Source organism: Canis aureus, chromosome 11 (assembly GCF_053574225.1).
Source record: "Canis aureus isolate CA01 chromosome 11, VMU_Caureus_v.1.0, whole genome shotgun sequence".
Taxonomy (NCBI): domain Eukaryota; kingdom Metazoa; phylum Chordata; class Mammalia; order Carnivora; family Canidae; genus Canis; species Canis aureus.
In genome coordinates, this window is record NC_135621.1 from 27,545,001 (window position 1) to 27,560,934 (window position 15,934).

General features: G+C 45.2%; 1 protein-coding gene across 2 annotated transcripts in view; it reads right to left on the reverse strand.

Annotated features, from left to right (window-relative positions):
* Nucleotides 1-8,956, reverse strand: part of ADSL (adenylosuccinate lyase) — an 18,506-nt gene extending 9,550 nt beyond the window's left edge. The window contains exons 1-4 of one of the 2 annotated variants that reach the window (XM_077914414.1): nt 8,730-8,956; nt 5,002-5,205; nt 3,010-3,054; nt 2,109-2,188 (exon numbers count right to left, since the gene is read on the reverse strand). In XM_077914414.1, coding sequence (XP_077770540.1) covers nt 2,109-2,188; nt 3,010-3,054; nt 5,002-5,205; nt 8,730-8,900 — 500 coding nt within the window. In that variant the 5' untranslated portion in view covers nt 8,901-8,956. Of the gene's footprint in view, nt 1-2,108; nt 2,189-3,009; nt 3,055-5,001; nt 5,206-8,729 lie in introns of those variants that run through there. The other variant, XM_077914413.1, reaches the window with a different exon arrangement.
* Between the last annotated feature and the right edge of the window lie 6,978 nt (nt 8,957-15,934).

Consider the following 15,934-nt stretch of genomic DNA (forward strand, 5'->3'; position numbering starts at 1 on the left):
AGCCTGGTTCTCCCTCTACCTGTATCTCTGACTCTCTCTGTGTCTCTCACGAATAAATAAAATATTTAAAAAGAGAGAGAGAGGGCAGCCCTGGTGGCTCAGCGGTTTAGCACCACCTTTGGACCAGGGTGTGATCCTGGAGACCCAGGATCAAGTCCCATGTCAGGCTCCCTGCATAGAAGCCTGCTTCTCCCTCTGTCTGTGTCTCTGCCTCTCTCTCTCTCTGTGTCTCTCATGAATAAATAAATAAAATATTTAAATAAATAGAGAGAAAGAGAAAGAGAGAGAGCAGGGGGAGGTGCAGAGGGAGAACAAGAACTCTGAAGCAGACTCCCACCACACAGGGAGTCTGACAGAGGGCTCAATCCGAGGACCCTGAGATCATGACCTGAGCCAAAATCAAAAGTCAGCCGCTATACTGACTAAGCCACACAGGCACCCCCAACCTTTTTTAAAGTGTACTCCATGCTCAACATGGGGCTTAAACTCACAACCCTGAGGTTGAGAGTTGTATGTTCTACAAACTGAGCCAGCCTGGTGCCCCAAAGCTGTTTTTTAATTACAGGGACTGACCTATACTGAGATGATACCTATGCATCGATACTTTTTTTTTAAGATTTTATTTATTTATTCATGAGAGAGTGAGAGAGAGGCAGAGACAGAGGCAGGGGAGAAGCAGGCTCCTCAAAGGGAGCCTGATGTGGGACTCGAGATTCTCTCTCCCCCGGGATCACACCCTGAGCCAAAGACAGATGCTCAACCGCTGAGCCACCCAGGCACCCTTCATCAATACATTTTCTAAGTGTTTAAGGCCTGCTAAAACTGGCAGCAGGTACCTCTCATCACACTATACCCAGAGGAATACTGGGATGCGTGCATTCTCTGACCACTCTCCAATAGTCATAGGAGAGGAAGAGAAGTTACAACTCAGGTAATGCCAGGAAGCCAGCAGAAGGCAATATGTGTCATGGCCAACCCCTACACACTGCACAATGACTCCTCATGAACAATTTCTTCAGGTTTCTGCTACCAGTAAATGCATGCCCTAACTTTGATGAAGATTAAACTCAGCAGACTTTCCTAAATTATAGACAATAATATCCTTGTTGCAATAGCAATATCCCATCAAAACCTAAGGCAGATGTTAACACACCACTACTGAAATACCATCATTAGAAATCTGCTACTAATATTCCAAAAATGACATTCTCGGTTTTGAAAAGGATTTTATCATAAAAATGCTTGCACATTTTAAAAATCAAAAATACAAAATATAGGGAAAATTTTAATTATCCTATTATCCCATAAACTAGAGAAATCAATATTTACATCTTGATGTAATTTCTTCCAATCTTTGTACAATCTACCATGTGCAATTTTTTCCCATAATGTTAACCTGAGCATATTTCCACAATATTAGTCTTACATGCATCATTTAATGGCTGCATATTATTCCAGCCTATAACCATACTATATACTTTACCTTCTTGAATTACTCTATCATTGTGGCCATTTAGATTGTTTCCAATGCTTATTATCAAAACTAGTATTTTGGGCAGCCCGGGTGGCTCAGCGGTTTAGCGCCACCTTCAGCCCAGGGCCTGATCCTGGAGACCCGGGATCAAGTCCCATGTCAGGTTCCCTGCATGGAGCCTGCTTCTCCCTCTGCCTGTGTCTCTGCCCCTCTCTCTCTCTCTCTCTCTCTCTCTCTGTGCCTTTCATGAATGAATGAATAAAATCTTTAAAAAAAACAAAAAAACAAAAAAACTAGTATTTTAACAAACATCTTTGTACATAGGCTTTTTGCAAAATTTAGATTACTTTCTTGGGCAAGAGTCTCAAAAATGGAAGACTAAATCAAGGAGCATGAATGCTTTCTAAGGCTCTTGATTCATGTCTCCCAATGTTCCCCAAATGAACTCTTATGAGTATAGCTTCTCAGATAGGGACAAGATTCATTCTTCATAAGCATCCCAAGTTATTTGCTTAAATTATGTTTTGAGAGTCTTCACCTCCAGGCTTCCATGGAGAGGGGAAACTGAAGGAGGAAATGAAAGTCAAATGCACACAAACAAGCCCACAACCCAAGAAGTAACCATATCACTTACTGGAAATGTGTGAAACCTAAGGTAGGAAGATCAGCTCGTTCCTTAGCAAAGTCAGCAAGCCGAGAGATCACTCTAGCAAGCTATAAGAGAGACCATGTAGTAAAGAGTAAGTTTAGGGTGAGCTTGTTACATAATCAGGAACTAAGCTTTTAGACAATTTAATAAAAAATTAAATCTCTAGCCTGTGAAAGGCAGAGGCATTATCTTTTCATCTTTGTATCTCAAGGTGCCTTGAAAAGGGCATCCCTGGTGGCGCAGCGGTTTAGTGCCGCCTGCAGCCTGGGATGTGATCCTGGAAACCCAGGATCGAGTCCCACATCAGGCTCCCTGCATGGAGCCTGCTTCTCCCTCTGCCTGTGTGTCTGCCTCTCTCTCTCTCTCTGAATAAATAAATAAATAAATCTTAAAAAGAAAAATAGTGACTTGAAGAGTTCAGAGTAACCAGTGTTCAACCAATGTTGAAACTGGGCTTCTCAACTAGCTGCCTACCTTTCTATTAGCAACCCTCTGTGCAAGCCAGAAGATGTTAACAGAAGTTGTTCTTTTCAGATTATGGTTTTAAAAGCACGCAACCTAGACAGTCGTGCTTCTGGGATCTCTGAGGAACAACTACCAAAAGACGACTTATATACTCATGCAGAAAAACAGGACAAAATCATAAATCTGACCCACCTATTTCAACAATAAGCTGCTGGCTAACTTCCTTCATTTAAAAAGCTGTGTTTTAAAAAGCATTCACTTAGCACATTTTAACCCAAAGAGAGACAATTAGTTCTACAGAGGAGATACAGGATCATTCATCTGAGTAAAGGAGAATCTATTTAATATTCACATTGCACTGATTTATTAGGAAGTGATGCCCATCTCCTATCATGGGGAACCCAGGGCTGGCAAACCTTACCTTTGGCAAGAGCAGGTCAATCGCATTTCTAAGAATAATCAGGTCCTGCAAAGGAAAATGTAGTGGTCTCATATTAGACAGTTTTGCCCAAACAATATTATTACATAACACTTTTAGGCCATCACAACTGGGCTTCTCAGCTAGCTGCCTACCTCACTATTGCAACCCTCTGTGCAAGCCAGAAGATGTTAACAGAAGTTGTTCTTTTCAGATTGTGGTTTTAAAAGCACGCAACCTAGACAGTCGTGCTTCTGGGATCTCTGAGGAACAAAACCCTTATGCTAGTAAAGGCCTATATATGTGGTATCTAAAACGACTGGAAAACAGTTACAGGGCAACCCTCATCCAAGATACTGTGACGATGTCCAGGTCAACAAGCTCTAGATCTTCCCAAAGAGGAGTGCCTGAGTCTCTGAGAAGCTTCCCAGGGGCACATTTCATTAGTTTCACCTCCTTTGTTCACATCTATAACCACTAACAACAACAAAAAGACATGAATCGGAACATCAAGGTTTAGGAAATCTGAAGCCATTCTGGAGGGAAATAAGAGATTTATTTCAGGCCAGTCGGGGAGATAGTAATTGCTGGGCCCGACCTCACACGTAAAACAACTATATTCCAAGTAAGATGACTGTTGTTCTTTCTTTAGCTGCCCTTAATTATGTACCACTTGAGACTACAAGTATTTGGGGCAACTTAAAAATTAGTGGCTTCTGGGGATCCCTGGGTGGCTCAGCAGTTTAGCACCTGCCTTTGGCCCAGAGTGTGATCCTGGGGTCCCGGGATCGGGTCCCACACTGGGCTCCCTGCGTGGAGTCTGCTTTTCCCTCTGCCTGTGTCTCTGCATCTCTCTCTCTCTGTCTCTCATGAATAAATAAATAAAATCTTAAAAAAATCAGTGGCTTCTTTCTGAATTGGAAGCATATCTGGGATCGAACTTCTGGTCCTACAGCACAGTGTAAGAGCACAGCTTTGAAGTCATTTTCCCCGGACTTGTATCCTCCTAGCTGTGTGGCATTAGGCACGTTCTTCAGCCTCTCTTTAAGTGTCCTCAGTTGTAAAGACAGGGTTCATAAACCCAGATCCAAAAGACTACATACTCTGATTTCATTTATATGTTATTACCAGAAAAGGCAAAACTACAGAGGAAGAGAACAGCTCAATGGTCGCTTGGGCTGGAAAGCAGGAGTGAGGACTGACTGCAAACAAGCAGGAGAACTTCTCAGAGTGAGGGATGTGTCACAAAACTGGAGTGAAGAATGTACTGCATAAATTTACTAAACTCATTGAATTATACATTTAAGATGGGTAAATTCATGGTATGTAAACAACACCTCAAGAAGCTATTGAAAAACAGAGCTAAAAGGTGGCACTGGGCTAGCTCAGTTAGTAAGATCGTGTGGCTCTGGATTGCAGGGTTGTGAGCTCGAACCAAATGTTGGGTGCTGGGTCTACTTAAAATCTTTAAAAAAAAGAATAGAGACAAAAGCAACTCTCTTATGGTTGTTGTGAATAAATGAAGCAACACATACAAAGTGCTCAGAATACTGCCAAGCACCAGTAAACTCTAGGAAAATGTGATTATTACTTTTTCATGTTTGACAATAAGCTGCTTCTACTAAGTGTTTTGTGAAAGAACCATAATGAATAAAAAAAGAATAATTATGCAATCCTTTCTTTTTTTCAGAAGTACAGCAAAGGGTTATAAAGGACTTTGGAAAGAAAATCCCTTTGGACAGTTACCTTGCCACTAAAACACTACAACCTCGACTTATGTCCAGCCAACCAATGCATAAACGATATCTGCTGGCCTTATTTTATGGAGGTCATTAGGGGCTTATAGTTTAGATTGGAAAGATAACTAAAGCAGAAAATTCCTGAATTTAGGATACTCCCTAAAACTAAAGATCTATGGAGTCACTTCCTCAAACTAGACAAAATCAAATAAAATGTATAAATCCTAAGTGGAAACAAAACAACAGAGGCTCCTACTGTATTGTCTCCAACATAGCAGGAGGTGGCACCAAGATGAATTATGGCAGCAGCTTTCTGGCAGCAGTGGCCAAACGTATGCACATGAGCCATCACATCATGTCTCAACTGTTTCTCTTTCTCAGCTGCCATCTTGAAGTCGATGTTGTCCAGATTTGATTTCATCTCCTGGATTTGTTCATCTGTGATAGGCAAACCCAATGCCTGCAGAACAAGCAAAACAAAATAAATAACCTCAAGTGTCACAATGACTTGAAGTGACACCAAGAAAAAAACTGGTTCATATTAGCATTTATGCTCCACCTCCCAATTCTTCTTCTTCTTTTTTTTTTTTTAAAGGACGAGTTCAGAGGTGAATGGAGATGAGAATCCAGGGGTTGAGGAAGACCTACCTGGAGCTCTGAGTCATGCCCTTCTTTATTTTTTTTTTTAAGATTTTATTTATTTATATGGTGGGGGAGAGAATAAGCAGAGGGGAGGGGCAGAGGGAGAGGGAGAAGCAGACTCCCCACTGAGCAGGGAGCCTGATGCAGGACTCAATACAGAGCCAAAAGCACTCAACTAACTGAGTCACCCAGTTAGTTGAGTCACCCTCCACCTCCCAATTCTCAAATTAAAATTTGGGGCGGGGCTCTGGGTGGCTCAGTTGGTTAAGTGTCACCAGCTTTTGATTTCAGCTCAGGTCATGATCTCAGGGACTTGGGACTGAGCCCTGCAACAGGCTCCCTGCTCAGTGGGGAGTCTGCTTCTCCCTCTCTCTTTGCTACGCCCTCTTGCCACCTCCCTCACACACACACACACCCTAAAATAAATAAATCTTTAGAAAAAAATAAAAATAAAACTTGAAGTAGCTAAAAGCACACGGAGGAGGGCACAATATTCTTTTTCCTTTTTTAAAAAAGATTTTATTTATTTACTCCAGAGAGGAAGAAAGAGAGGGAGAGAGCAAGCACACACATGGGGAGGGACATAGGAAAAGAGAATCTCAAGCAGACTCCACAGACTGTGGAGCCCCATGTGGGGTTCAATCCCATGACCCTGAGATCACAACCAGAGCAGAAACCAAGAGTCAGATGCTCAACCGACTGAGCCACCCAGATGCCCTGGAGGGCATGATTTTCTTAATGAATCATGGCAAATTACATTCTAAGTAAACACCAAAATAAACAATATAATTCTGATCTTTGTTCACTCTGCCCTTATATCACTGCCTGGCTCATGGCTCACATGTTTTGGTCTCTGGGCTCAAATATCATCTCCTCAAAGAGGTCTTTCCTGACTCCACTGTGAAACATCCTTATCTCATTCATCTATCCCTTTAGCCTAAATTTATTTACAGCAGTTATAACCAAATGACATTTTTACAAATCTATTAGCCTGTCCCTCCCCCTAGAATGTATACTCCCCTAAGGAGAGCTTGTATTTATTGCATACCCCTTAGTGCTTGGCCTGTAAGTGTCCTACGTGTGGGATCTAGGCCACAGCTTTACATTTGAGCCAAGTGGATCTACTTAGAGAAATGAAAATTAAGAAAGTTGCAAGCGGTTTTGCCAACAAATTACATACAGCAAATATAGTAAAGCCAAAAACTTTTACAGAATGTCACTGAGAAAATAAACACATCAACATCTTACATTCTTCCATCACTGGAAAAATTGGGCTAGCAAAAAACAGCTTGCAGCCCACAGGCCGCTCAGAACCCAGGATTCAAGTTAATACACAGACTGGTGAAATTCATTCAAACCTCACTGGAGGGATGCCTGGGTGGCTCAGCGGTTGAGCGCCTGCCTCCCGCCCAGGGCGTGATCCTGGGGTTCCGGGATCAAGTCCTGAGTCAGGCTCCCGGCATGGAGCCTGCTTCTCCATCTGCCTGTGTCCCTGCCTCCTTCTCTTTCTCTGTGTTCCTCATGAATAAATAAATAAAATCTTTAAAAACAAACAAACGTCACTTGAAACTCTAAAGCATTGGCCCTGGGGAGGATCTTGCATGTTAGGCCTATCTTGTTCAGGATGGTAGCTACTTGCCAGATGTGGCTGTTTACATTTAAAGTGATTGAAAATAAAAAGTAAAAATTCAGTTCTTCAGTCACACTAGTCATATTTCAAGAGCTCAGACACCACATGGGCAGAGCAGCCTTGGATTGTTAGCCAGTGGGTAGGGTATCTCAGGGCTCCTCCCAAAGCAAAGCAGCAGGGGGCGGTGTGGCCAAACTGCTTCCTACCCCGACGCAAGGCATCTTGTTAAAATTCATCCCCTACTCCAGCTTTTCTGCATTTCTCCTAATTTCTTACTCAACTTTTTTCTTACCTACTAAATTATTATGCAATTTATGCTCATTTTGACACCCTAACAGATAATCCAAACGCAGGAGATTATACCAAAATTGTATGCATTTCAGGCAATGTGTAAACTGGGCAGAGGAAAGAACACATATTTAGAGGACCCTACATTTCAATTCCAGCCAGAAGACATTTACTAGCTATGGTGATCCTGCAAAGGCTTCGGGCGCCACTATCCTCATCTATATCATGGAGTATCATGTGAAAGAGAAAAGAGTACAAGCCAGTACATGATAAATCACAACACACTATCAATGTCCTCCTCTACCCATTATCGTTATCAGAGCCAATAGTTTATGAAGGCTTTCTGTGCCTCCATTCCACCATCTGTCAAACATCTGTAAAACAGGACTTATCATACAATGTTGTTTTGAAGATTAACGAGCCATTAACACACAAGGTCTTGAGACAGTGTCCGGCGTAGTAGGCATGATAAAAAGTGTCCACTATTATTAGGTCACTTAATTTTCTGGAGCACAGTGAGGCGAGGGGGAGAATCCAGGAAGAGTCTCCTGTTTGGGGAGTTGCGCTGTATCTCGGTCCCAGGCACTACTCACATTGTTTCCATGTTTACTGATGTCCTTCCAGAGGACACTCCCATCTCGCCTGTTGTGGCACTTTCCCCCTGAAACTTTATAGCTCTCTGGATCACCTTCAGTTTCCTTCGACTCCTCCGGGAAGGCCCCTCTGGAGCTATTTCTGAAAGCCTTGGGCTACATAACTCTATGTGCAGCTCTCATGAGAGACCCCAGAAACCCAATCTAATAATCCCCGACCCTGATTCTCCCGCCTCGGGAAAGCGGAACGCAGCCGAGTGGAGCGGGCAGTCCTGTCACCAACTACGCTGAGGCAAGTGGGGAAGACGAAGTGGCCAAGCGCTCAGGCTCTGCACTGAGGCAGGTTCACACCCTGGTCAGGGGCAAGTAACGCGCTCGGCTATCATGAGGCTTGCCCTCTCCCACAGAACGTGGGGCGAGCACCACCAGGCGTGCCAAGTCTTTATGGGTTAAACGGGAAGAGATGCGGGAAGAAATTAGCGCAGCACAACAGCACGTAGCGAGCGCTCGGTGTCCGTGGCCGGCGGAGTATTCCTGCAGGAAGGGCCGAGATACATCCTTAGAACCGCGGCGTGCATTTCTCGCCGCCGCCGGGTCTCTAACCTCCCTGAGTCAACACAGGGGAGGCAACAGGTGTCGACTCCCGGGCCTCCTGCCCTGACCTTCCTGCGGCCACAGCTCCTCAGGAAAGGGACACTCGGCTGAAAATAGCAGCGCAGCTGCCCCCAAGGCCCGGGCTCCCGCCCCCGCTCGGCGCCGAGCCCCGCACGTGCTGGGGCGTGCCCTCCCCGTCCGTCCCTCCCCTCCCCTCCCCTCCTCGCCGCGCGTTACCTGCTCAGCCTCCGCCAGCCACAGCCAGAGCTGCCGCCAGGTCCGGAACTTGCACCTGTCGCTAAACATGAAGCACATCTCCGGGCTGGCGTAACGGGAGGCCAACGGCGAGCAGTAGCTGTCGTGCCCGCAGGCCGCCTGCTGCCCACCGCGGTCCCCAGCCTCCGCCATCCCCAACACGCTACCCTACTGCAGGAGGTAGGACCAGCGGGGGCGTGGAGCGGAAGTGCGGGGCGGGACTTCCTCCATTTGGAGGCGGGACTTCCTCCCTTGGCCCCGCCCCGGCGGTTCCGGGAGACCTGAGAGCTCGGAGCTGCCTGTGGCGCTTCTCCTGCTTGCTGCTGAGTTTTGACGAGTTTCTCTTCGTGTGCAAGAAATATGTGTAACGTTCCATAAGTTAAGTAGCCACTCTGTGCCTCAGTGTCCCCATCTGAAAAAAGGCCTGCCTTTGGTGCAATGCACAGAGTTAGTGCTCAATAAATGCTAGCCAATCTTATGGTCCCCATTTTGCAGGTAGCAAAACAAAGGCACGGGCAGCTTGTGTGTCCTGAGATTGTTCTGGTGGACGGGGGAAAGCTAGAAGTTGAATGCAGACAGGCTCCAGACACTCGGTTCTTAGCAGTTCCAAATGTACCCCTTCTTTGCTACAGTGGCAGGCACTGTGCTGCTTTGAAATAACCTATTTCTGAGTTCCTCAGTAGGGAGGAGACCCATGATACTTCAGGGATATTAAAAGTTGCCTATTAGGGGCGCCTGGCTGGCCCAGTCAGTATGCGACCCTTGATCTCAGGGTCATGAATTCAAGCTCCAGCTTGGGTGTAGAGCTTACTTTGGGGGGGAAAAAAGGTTGCAGATTAGATCTCAAGGCTTCGAGATCTTGCTTTTGACAACAGTTTCTTTTTCTGTCACCTTTCCATCTCTGCTTTCATTTATTCATGGATTCACTCAAAACCCTATGGGCCTCTGGGATCTCCTAGATAATGAGTGAACTCCTGGCTTCTCACAGGACTCTGGTAACTCTCACCAGAGTTCAGTTTTTTTGCCTTTCCAACTGCTGGCACTCTTGGTGGGGGCAGAAATCATGTCATCTCATCACGATCAGAGATCATTACATCTTGGTCACTGTGTACCTGGCCCCTAGCACAGGATCTAGCATAGTAGAGGTGCTCGGTAAATGTCTGCTGGATAAGTGAATGCTCCCCAAAGGAATCTAGCACAGAGAGAAATAAGGCCCACAGTAGCCAAGATTTGACTACACTTCCTCTTTCCCTACCTCTCACATTTCTTCAGTGTCCTTATTCCACGCATCCTTCATGCCTCCACCTGAACTCCAGAATTAACAGCCAGAATTGACAGCAGCACTAATTCCAGAATACCTTGGGCCATCAGAGAAGCCCATCAGTTAGTTACGTGGGTTCATCACTCAGGTCTACCTCCCTTCTTGAGGTGCAGGGGCTCAGTGTTGGGAGGTGAGGGCAATTCTGGGAGGATGAAGAATATACTACCTGGAGCTTCCCACTCTTTACAGAGTGTGTCCGCGCTGTCACTGCTTTGTTGTGCAGTGATGAGTTTACTGTTCTCACTTTCCACTGCAACTGTTGCAAACTCAACTGTCTCCTCCATCTTCCTGCCTCTGCTTCACTCTGCTGTCACTTTCACCCCTCAACAAGGAGTTTCTGCCTCCAGTCTTCTAGATGTTCATTTAGGATCTTGCTCTTTCAGTTATTTTATGTCAAATCTTTAATCTCTCTAGTTCTGCCTCCCTTCTTGTGATTTTAAAAAATAAAGTGCACAGGTCTCTCCCACTATAGAAACATCTCCACTTGCTCTGTTACCTCCTTAACATGGAAACCTCTCTTTCTGGCTGTGTTGTCACCAACTGTTCCTGGCACCATGTGATTTGCAATTACTTATCTTTCAGCACCTGGGGCTTCTCACCTGCAGGATGTGGCTGATGATCCCCAGGTGTACAGTGACGAGCAAAGGCAAGAACAGAAGCTGACTCCCTAGTTCACTGTCCGGGACTCCTGTAGTAAAAAAAAACAAAATGAAACGAAACAAAACAAACAAACAAACAAACAAAAAACAAAACACGCTCCCTTCCCTGCTTGCTTTCTTTCTTTTTAATTTTTTTTTCTCTGCTTTCTTAGCACTGTGACACAACCTCTGTCCCCTGGTTTCCTCTAAACTACACTCATTGATCCCCAGTAACTTCCTGTAATGAACAAATCAAAAGGCCCTTATATAGGGAGATAATAGATTCGTTTGCCTATACCATATATGCATGAAGAACCACTAATATGTAATATTGTGTGTGAACTATACTTCAATATTTAAAAAAAAGAATCATTAATAAAGTCTGTGTGCTGGGGGAACATGCAGGGAATGAAATAGGCAGGGAAATAACTGGGACCCAGCTTCTTAGTGTACATCTTCCTGTCATTTTCATTTTTGAGCCCAACAATTTTTCTTTTATTCTTATACTAGATCCCCCCCTCCTTGGTTGATTCTGGTGCTTATCAATTTTGACAAGCCCTCCCCCTTGCTTTGAAAACAAAACTGTACTGATTCCCCTCTCTTTCTGACGGCTCTTTCTTTGCTAACATTTTCCCTTCTCATTGCTGGAAAAGGAAGCAGTGGGAGTTTTCTCAAGATTTAACCCACCTTTCCTCCCCTTGGAAACTACTTGCACATTTGTAAGGCTTGCCTTCTGAGTCTTCAGATTCTCTAAAGCTTTGGCTCTTGAACTTCAAAAGAAACCTAGACACTTCCAACTGGTTGTCACTGTTACCTAAATTAACATTCCTAGGTCAGGAGTCTTACTTTAAAAAAAAAAAATCTAAGTTGGCTCCACACCCAACATAGGGCTTGAACTCACAACTCTGAGATCAAGTTGCATGCTCTACCGACTGAGCCAGCCAGGTGCTCCTCCGTCCTTTCTTAAACAAATTCTTTTTTTTTTTTTAAAGATTTTATTTATTTATTCATGAGAGACACAGGCAGAGGGAGAAACAGGCTCCATGCAGGAAGCCTGACGTGGGACCTGATCCCAGGTCTCCAGGATCACACCCTGGGCTGAAGGCAACGCTAAACCACTGAGCCACCTGGGCTGCCCCTTTCTTAAACGAATTCTTGATGTAATGTATTACCCATTAGGATCATTTATTCTGCAATTGTGTATATTGTGTGCCAGGCATTGTACTCAGCACTGGGATAGAGTGGTCAGCTGATGAGGCTGCAGTGGAGGGGACAAAGGTGAAAAGAGAGGGAGGTAAATTTGGAGAGATGGAAGCCAGAACAGGAGACCCTTGTTGGAAACAAGGATATTTGGGTGTTTTATTCTAAGCAATGGAAAATCACTAAAAGGCTTGAGTGATGGAAGATGACTTAATCAGATTTATGTTTTGAAAATATCCCATTGTAATGTATGGAATGGATTGGGAGCAAGGAAACTGAGGTGAATAACTTGTGAGAAGCCAGTTGGGCTAATGCCATGGACTAGATAAGACCTAAGGGTGTAGGTGATCTAGCTTGGATAACAAAGTGCAGAGGAATCAAAGAAAGGGAAGAGATTAAGAGGTACGCGCAATACGTCTTAGTCGTCTTAGTCACAGATTAGTTCTGGGGAATGAGGGACAGGGCGGAGTCAAGGATGCTCCTAGGTCTCTAGGTTTTATTATTGAATGGATGATAATGCCATATACCATGGGTGGGAGGAGGGGCTAGCAGGCAGGAGAAACTACTCTTCTGGATGTGTTGAGTTTGCAGTGCTGCTAAAATATCTAGGTGTTTTGAAATGTTGAGTCGACGATTATACATGCAGGTCTGGAGCCCAATGGTAAGAGCTGGAAATATAAATTTAGCAGTCATTAGCATATAGATGATCATTAAAGCCATAGGAATTTTAGATCCTGGAGCCGATGAACAACACAGAAAATAATTCTGTCTTGGAAACAAACAATAAAAGAATTCTGTCTTGGTGGGCACCTGGGTGGCTTGGTCGGTTAAGCATCTGCCTTCAGCTCAGGTCATGATCGTGGAGTCCGGGAATCAAGCCCCACATTGGGCTCCCTGCTCAGTGGGGAATCTGCTTCTCCAGCCCCCTCTACAATTTCCCCTGCTTGTGCTCTTTGACTCTCTCTCTCAGTCTAATAAATAAATATAATCTTTTAACAAAATAAATTAAAAAAAAGGATTCTGCTGTGGGGCACCTGGCTGGCATAGGACTCCATCTCAGGGTCTTAGGGTCATGAGTCAAGCCACAGGTTGGGTGCGGAGCCTACTTAATTTAAAAAAGAAAAGAAAAAAAAAAACAGAATTCTGCCTTTTGCGTGGTGCTTACAATTCCAGTGAGGGAGATGAATGATAAGGAATAAACAAGATAATTTTAGAAAGTGATAAGTTCTTGGAAGAAAATACAGCAGGACAAGAACATAGAGTAACGAAGGGTGGGGATGAGGGGTAGTGACAGCTGTTTTTTTTTAAACGTTTATTTATTTAGGTAATCTCGACACCCAATGTGAGGCTCAAACTTATGACGCCAAGGTCAAGAGTTGCTTGCTCCTCTGACTGAGCCAGCTGGGCATCCCCCAGGGACAGCTATTTTTTTTTTTTAAGATTTTATTTATTCATGAGAGACACAGAAAGAGACAGTGATATAGGCAGAGGGAGAAGCAGGCTCCCCTTAGGGAGCCCGATGTGGGACTTCATCCGAGGTCCCCAGGATCACGCCCCTGAGCCGAAGGCAGACATTCAACACTGCACTACCCAGGTGTCCCGACAGATATTTTTGATAGGATAAGCAGGTTAAGACCTCACATTTGACCAGAGGCCACACAATGATGCAGGGACAAGCACATTCCAGGCAATGGAAAAATAAATACGATGCCTTGAGGTGGGCATGAGTTTGGTGTGATCGAGAGAAAGGAAAGGTAACGGGTAGTGTAAGGTTGAGATTGAGAGAATCATAGGGAACGAGACGGACTACTGGGTTTGTGGACCATGGTATAGAGTTTGAATTTTAATTTTAAGGAGAAAGCCCTGGAGGATAGTGACATGAACAAACAGAGAAGTCTGGGGTAGCCTTGAGAGGAGGATGGCAGATGGCCAGGAGCCTCCTGCAGTGGTGGCTTGACCCAAGCTGGCTGTGGGGACATGTGAACCGTGTGGGGACATATGTTTAACACACAGCTGAAGGGCTTCCTGGAAGCTGTGGGTTTGAACCATTAGGTGAATGGTGGTGCCATTTACTGAGATGGCTGAGACTGGGGGAAGCGGATTTGATGAGGGAGGTGCAATCAGACTTGGAAGTAGACAGGCAGTGAGTCAGTTGGATAGACAGGACATCAGAAGGGCCAGGATTAGAAACAGAATTTGGGCAGGATGGGGATGGGTGTTGTATTTTATTATTCTTTTTTAAATAAAGATTTATTTATTTATTCATGAGAGACACAGAGAGAGAGAGGGGGGCAGAGACACAGGCAGAGGGAGAAGCAGGCTCCATTCAGGGAGCCTAACATGGGACTCGATCCTGGGTCCCCAAGATCATGCCTGGGCTGAAGGTGGCACTAAACCACTGAGCCACCCAGGCTGCCCAGGTGTTGTATTTTAAAACACAGGGCTGGTTGAACTCCTCTAGGAGGAGTAATGTGACTAGAAAGCAAAGTTTAGGACTGGGCCCGAGCCCAGTAGCACTCCAAAATTTAAAATTTGGAGCTCAGTCAGAAAAAAAGGAAACCTAGAGAGGCAGCCAGTGAGGAGGAAACCACCTAGGGTTTTGGCACAGAGAAAAAGGCGGGGCCTGGGGTTGAGTACTGACGAAATCCAACATTTCCTGGCCAAGGCGAAAGAGGCTGAGAGAGATGGAGGAATTAAAGGAACACGTTAGAGCACAGAAGGAATTCCAGAAGCTGTGGCGTCAAGAGATAAGTGGCCATGTCTACCAATAAGGAGGTTGTTAGTGGCCTTTGGGGAATGATAGAGACAGAGACCCAGGAAGGGGAGGAGAGAAAGTTTCTCGAGAAGAAAAATGGGATGGCAGCCAGTGGGGTAGGGGCCGGAAGGGGGAGGGTTGCCCAGGAGGGTGCCTACAATGGTGTGGACTTGATTGAGCATGCCGAATGGCCAGGGCTCCCAGCTGAACATGTAAAGAGAGAATAGATGATGGAGGATTAAATGTACCCAAGGGGGTTGGAAGGGAAAGTGTCCCAAATGCTGGAGGAAGCAAGAATTTAGGGGATTTTTCTGACACTTCTCATTTTCTTCCTCCATACATTAGGATGCTGGCTGCATAGCATCAAGGTGTCATTGCTGGTTGGGTATAGATCGACAGTCCTCATTTGTCCCATTGTGACTTTTTTCTGGGCAATGCTGCTCTTGGGTACTGGCAGAAAAGACAGAGTAGGGTTTCCAAAGTGGGGATTTTGTCACAGGGTTGTCAAAACAGGAGCAGCAAAGGAATTTAGAAGTGTTAGCAACCATGTTGATGAAATTATGTGCTATAAAATCTAACCTGGATTAGGAAGGGGGAAAGAAGAAGAGACCCAATGGGTCAGAATAAAGCCAAGAGGCCAGTGTCCTGGAGTGGCTGTTGAGTTTTAAAACACAAGTGGAGGGATCCCTGGGTGGCGCAGCGGTTTGGCGCCTGCCTTTGGCCCAGGGCACGATCCTGGAGACCCGGGATCGAATCCCACGTCGGGCTCCCGGTGCATGGAGCCTGCTTCTCCCTCTGCCTGTGTCTCTGCCTCATTCTCTCTCTCTCTCTGTGACTATCACAAATAAATAAAAAATTTTAAAAAAATTTAAAAAAAATTAAAAAAATAAAACACAAGTGGAGAGGGAATCAGTTGGGAGGACAGGAGGGTAAGGTCAAAGATGCTGAAATTGGTGATTCTGGAGGGGAGCAATTTGCGGTGACTATAGGAGTGTGTGGCTGGGGTGGCCTGGAGGAAGGAATGTAGAAGCCTGGGTGTTAAGGCAGGTTTTCCATATGGACACTTGCTTGGAGTCACATAAGGTGATGGCAGGGCACGCAGGCGTGAGGAAGGCTGAGTCAGATGCTGAAGTCTTAACCACTGCCTTTCGTTCTACAACTTCCCTCGCCCTCCCTTAGCCATCTATGTATTTCTAAAATACCCCCAATTTAAAATAAAGTCCTCGGTGATACAGGTTTTCAGAGTTTCTGCAAGGGTCTCTATTCCTCAGAA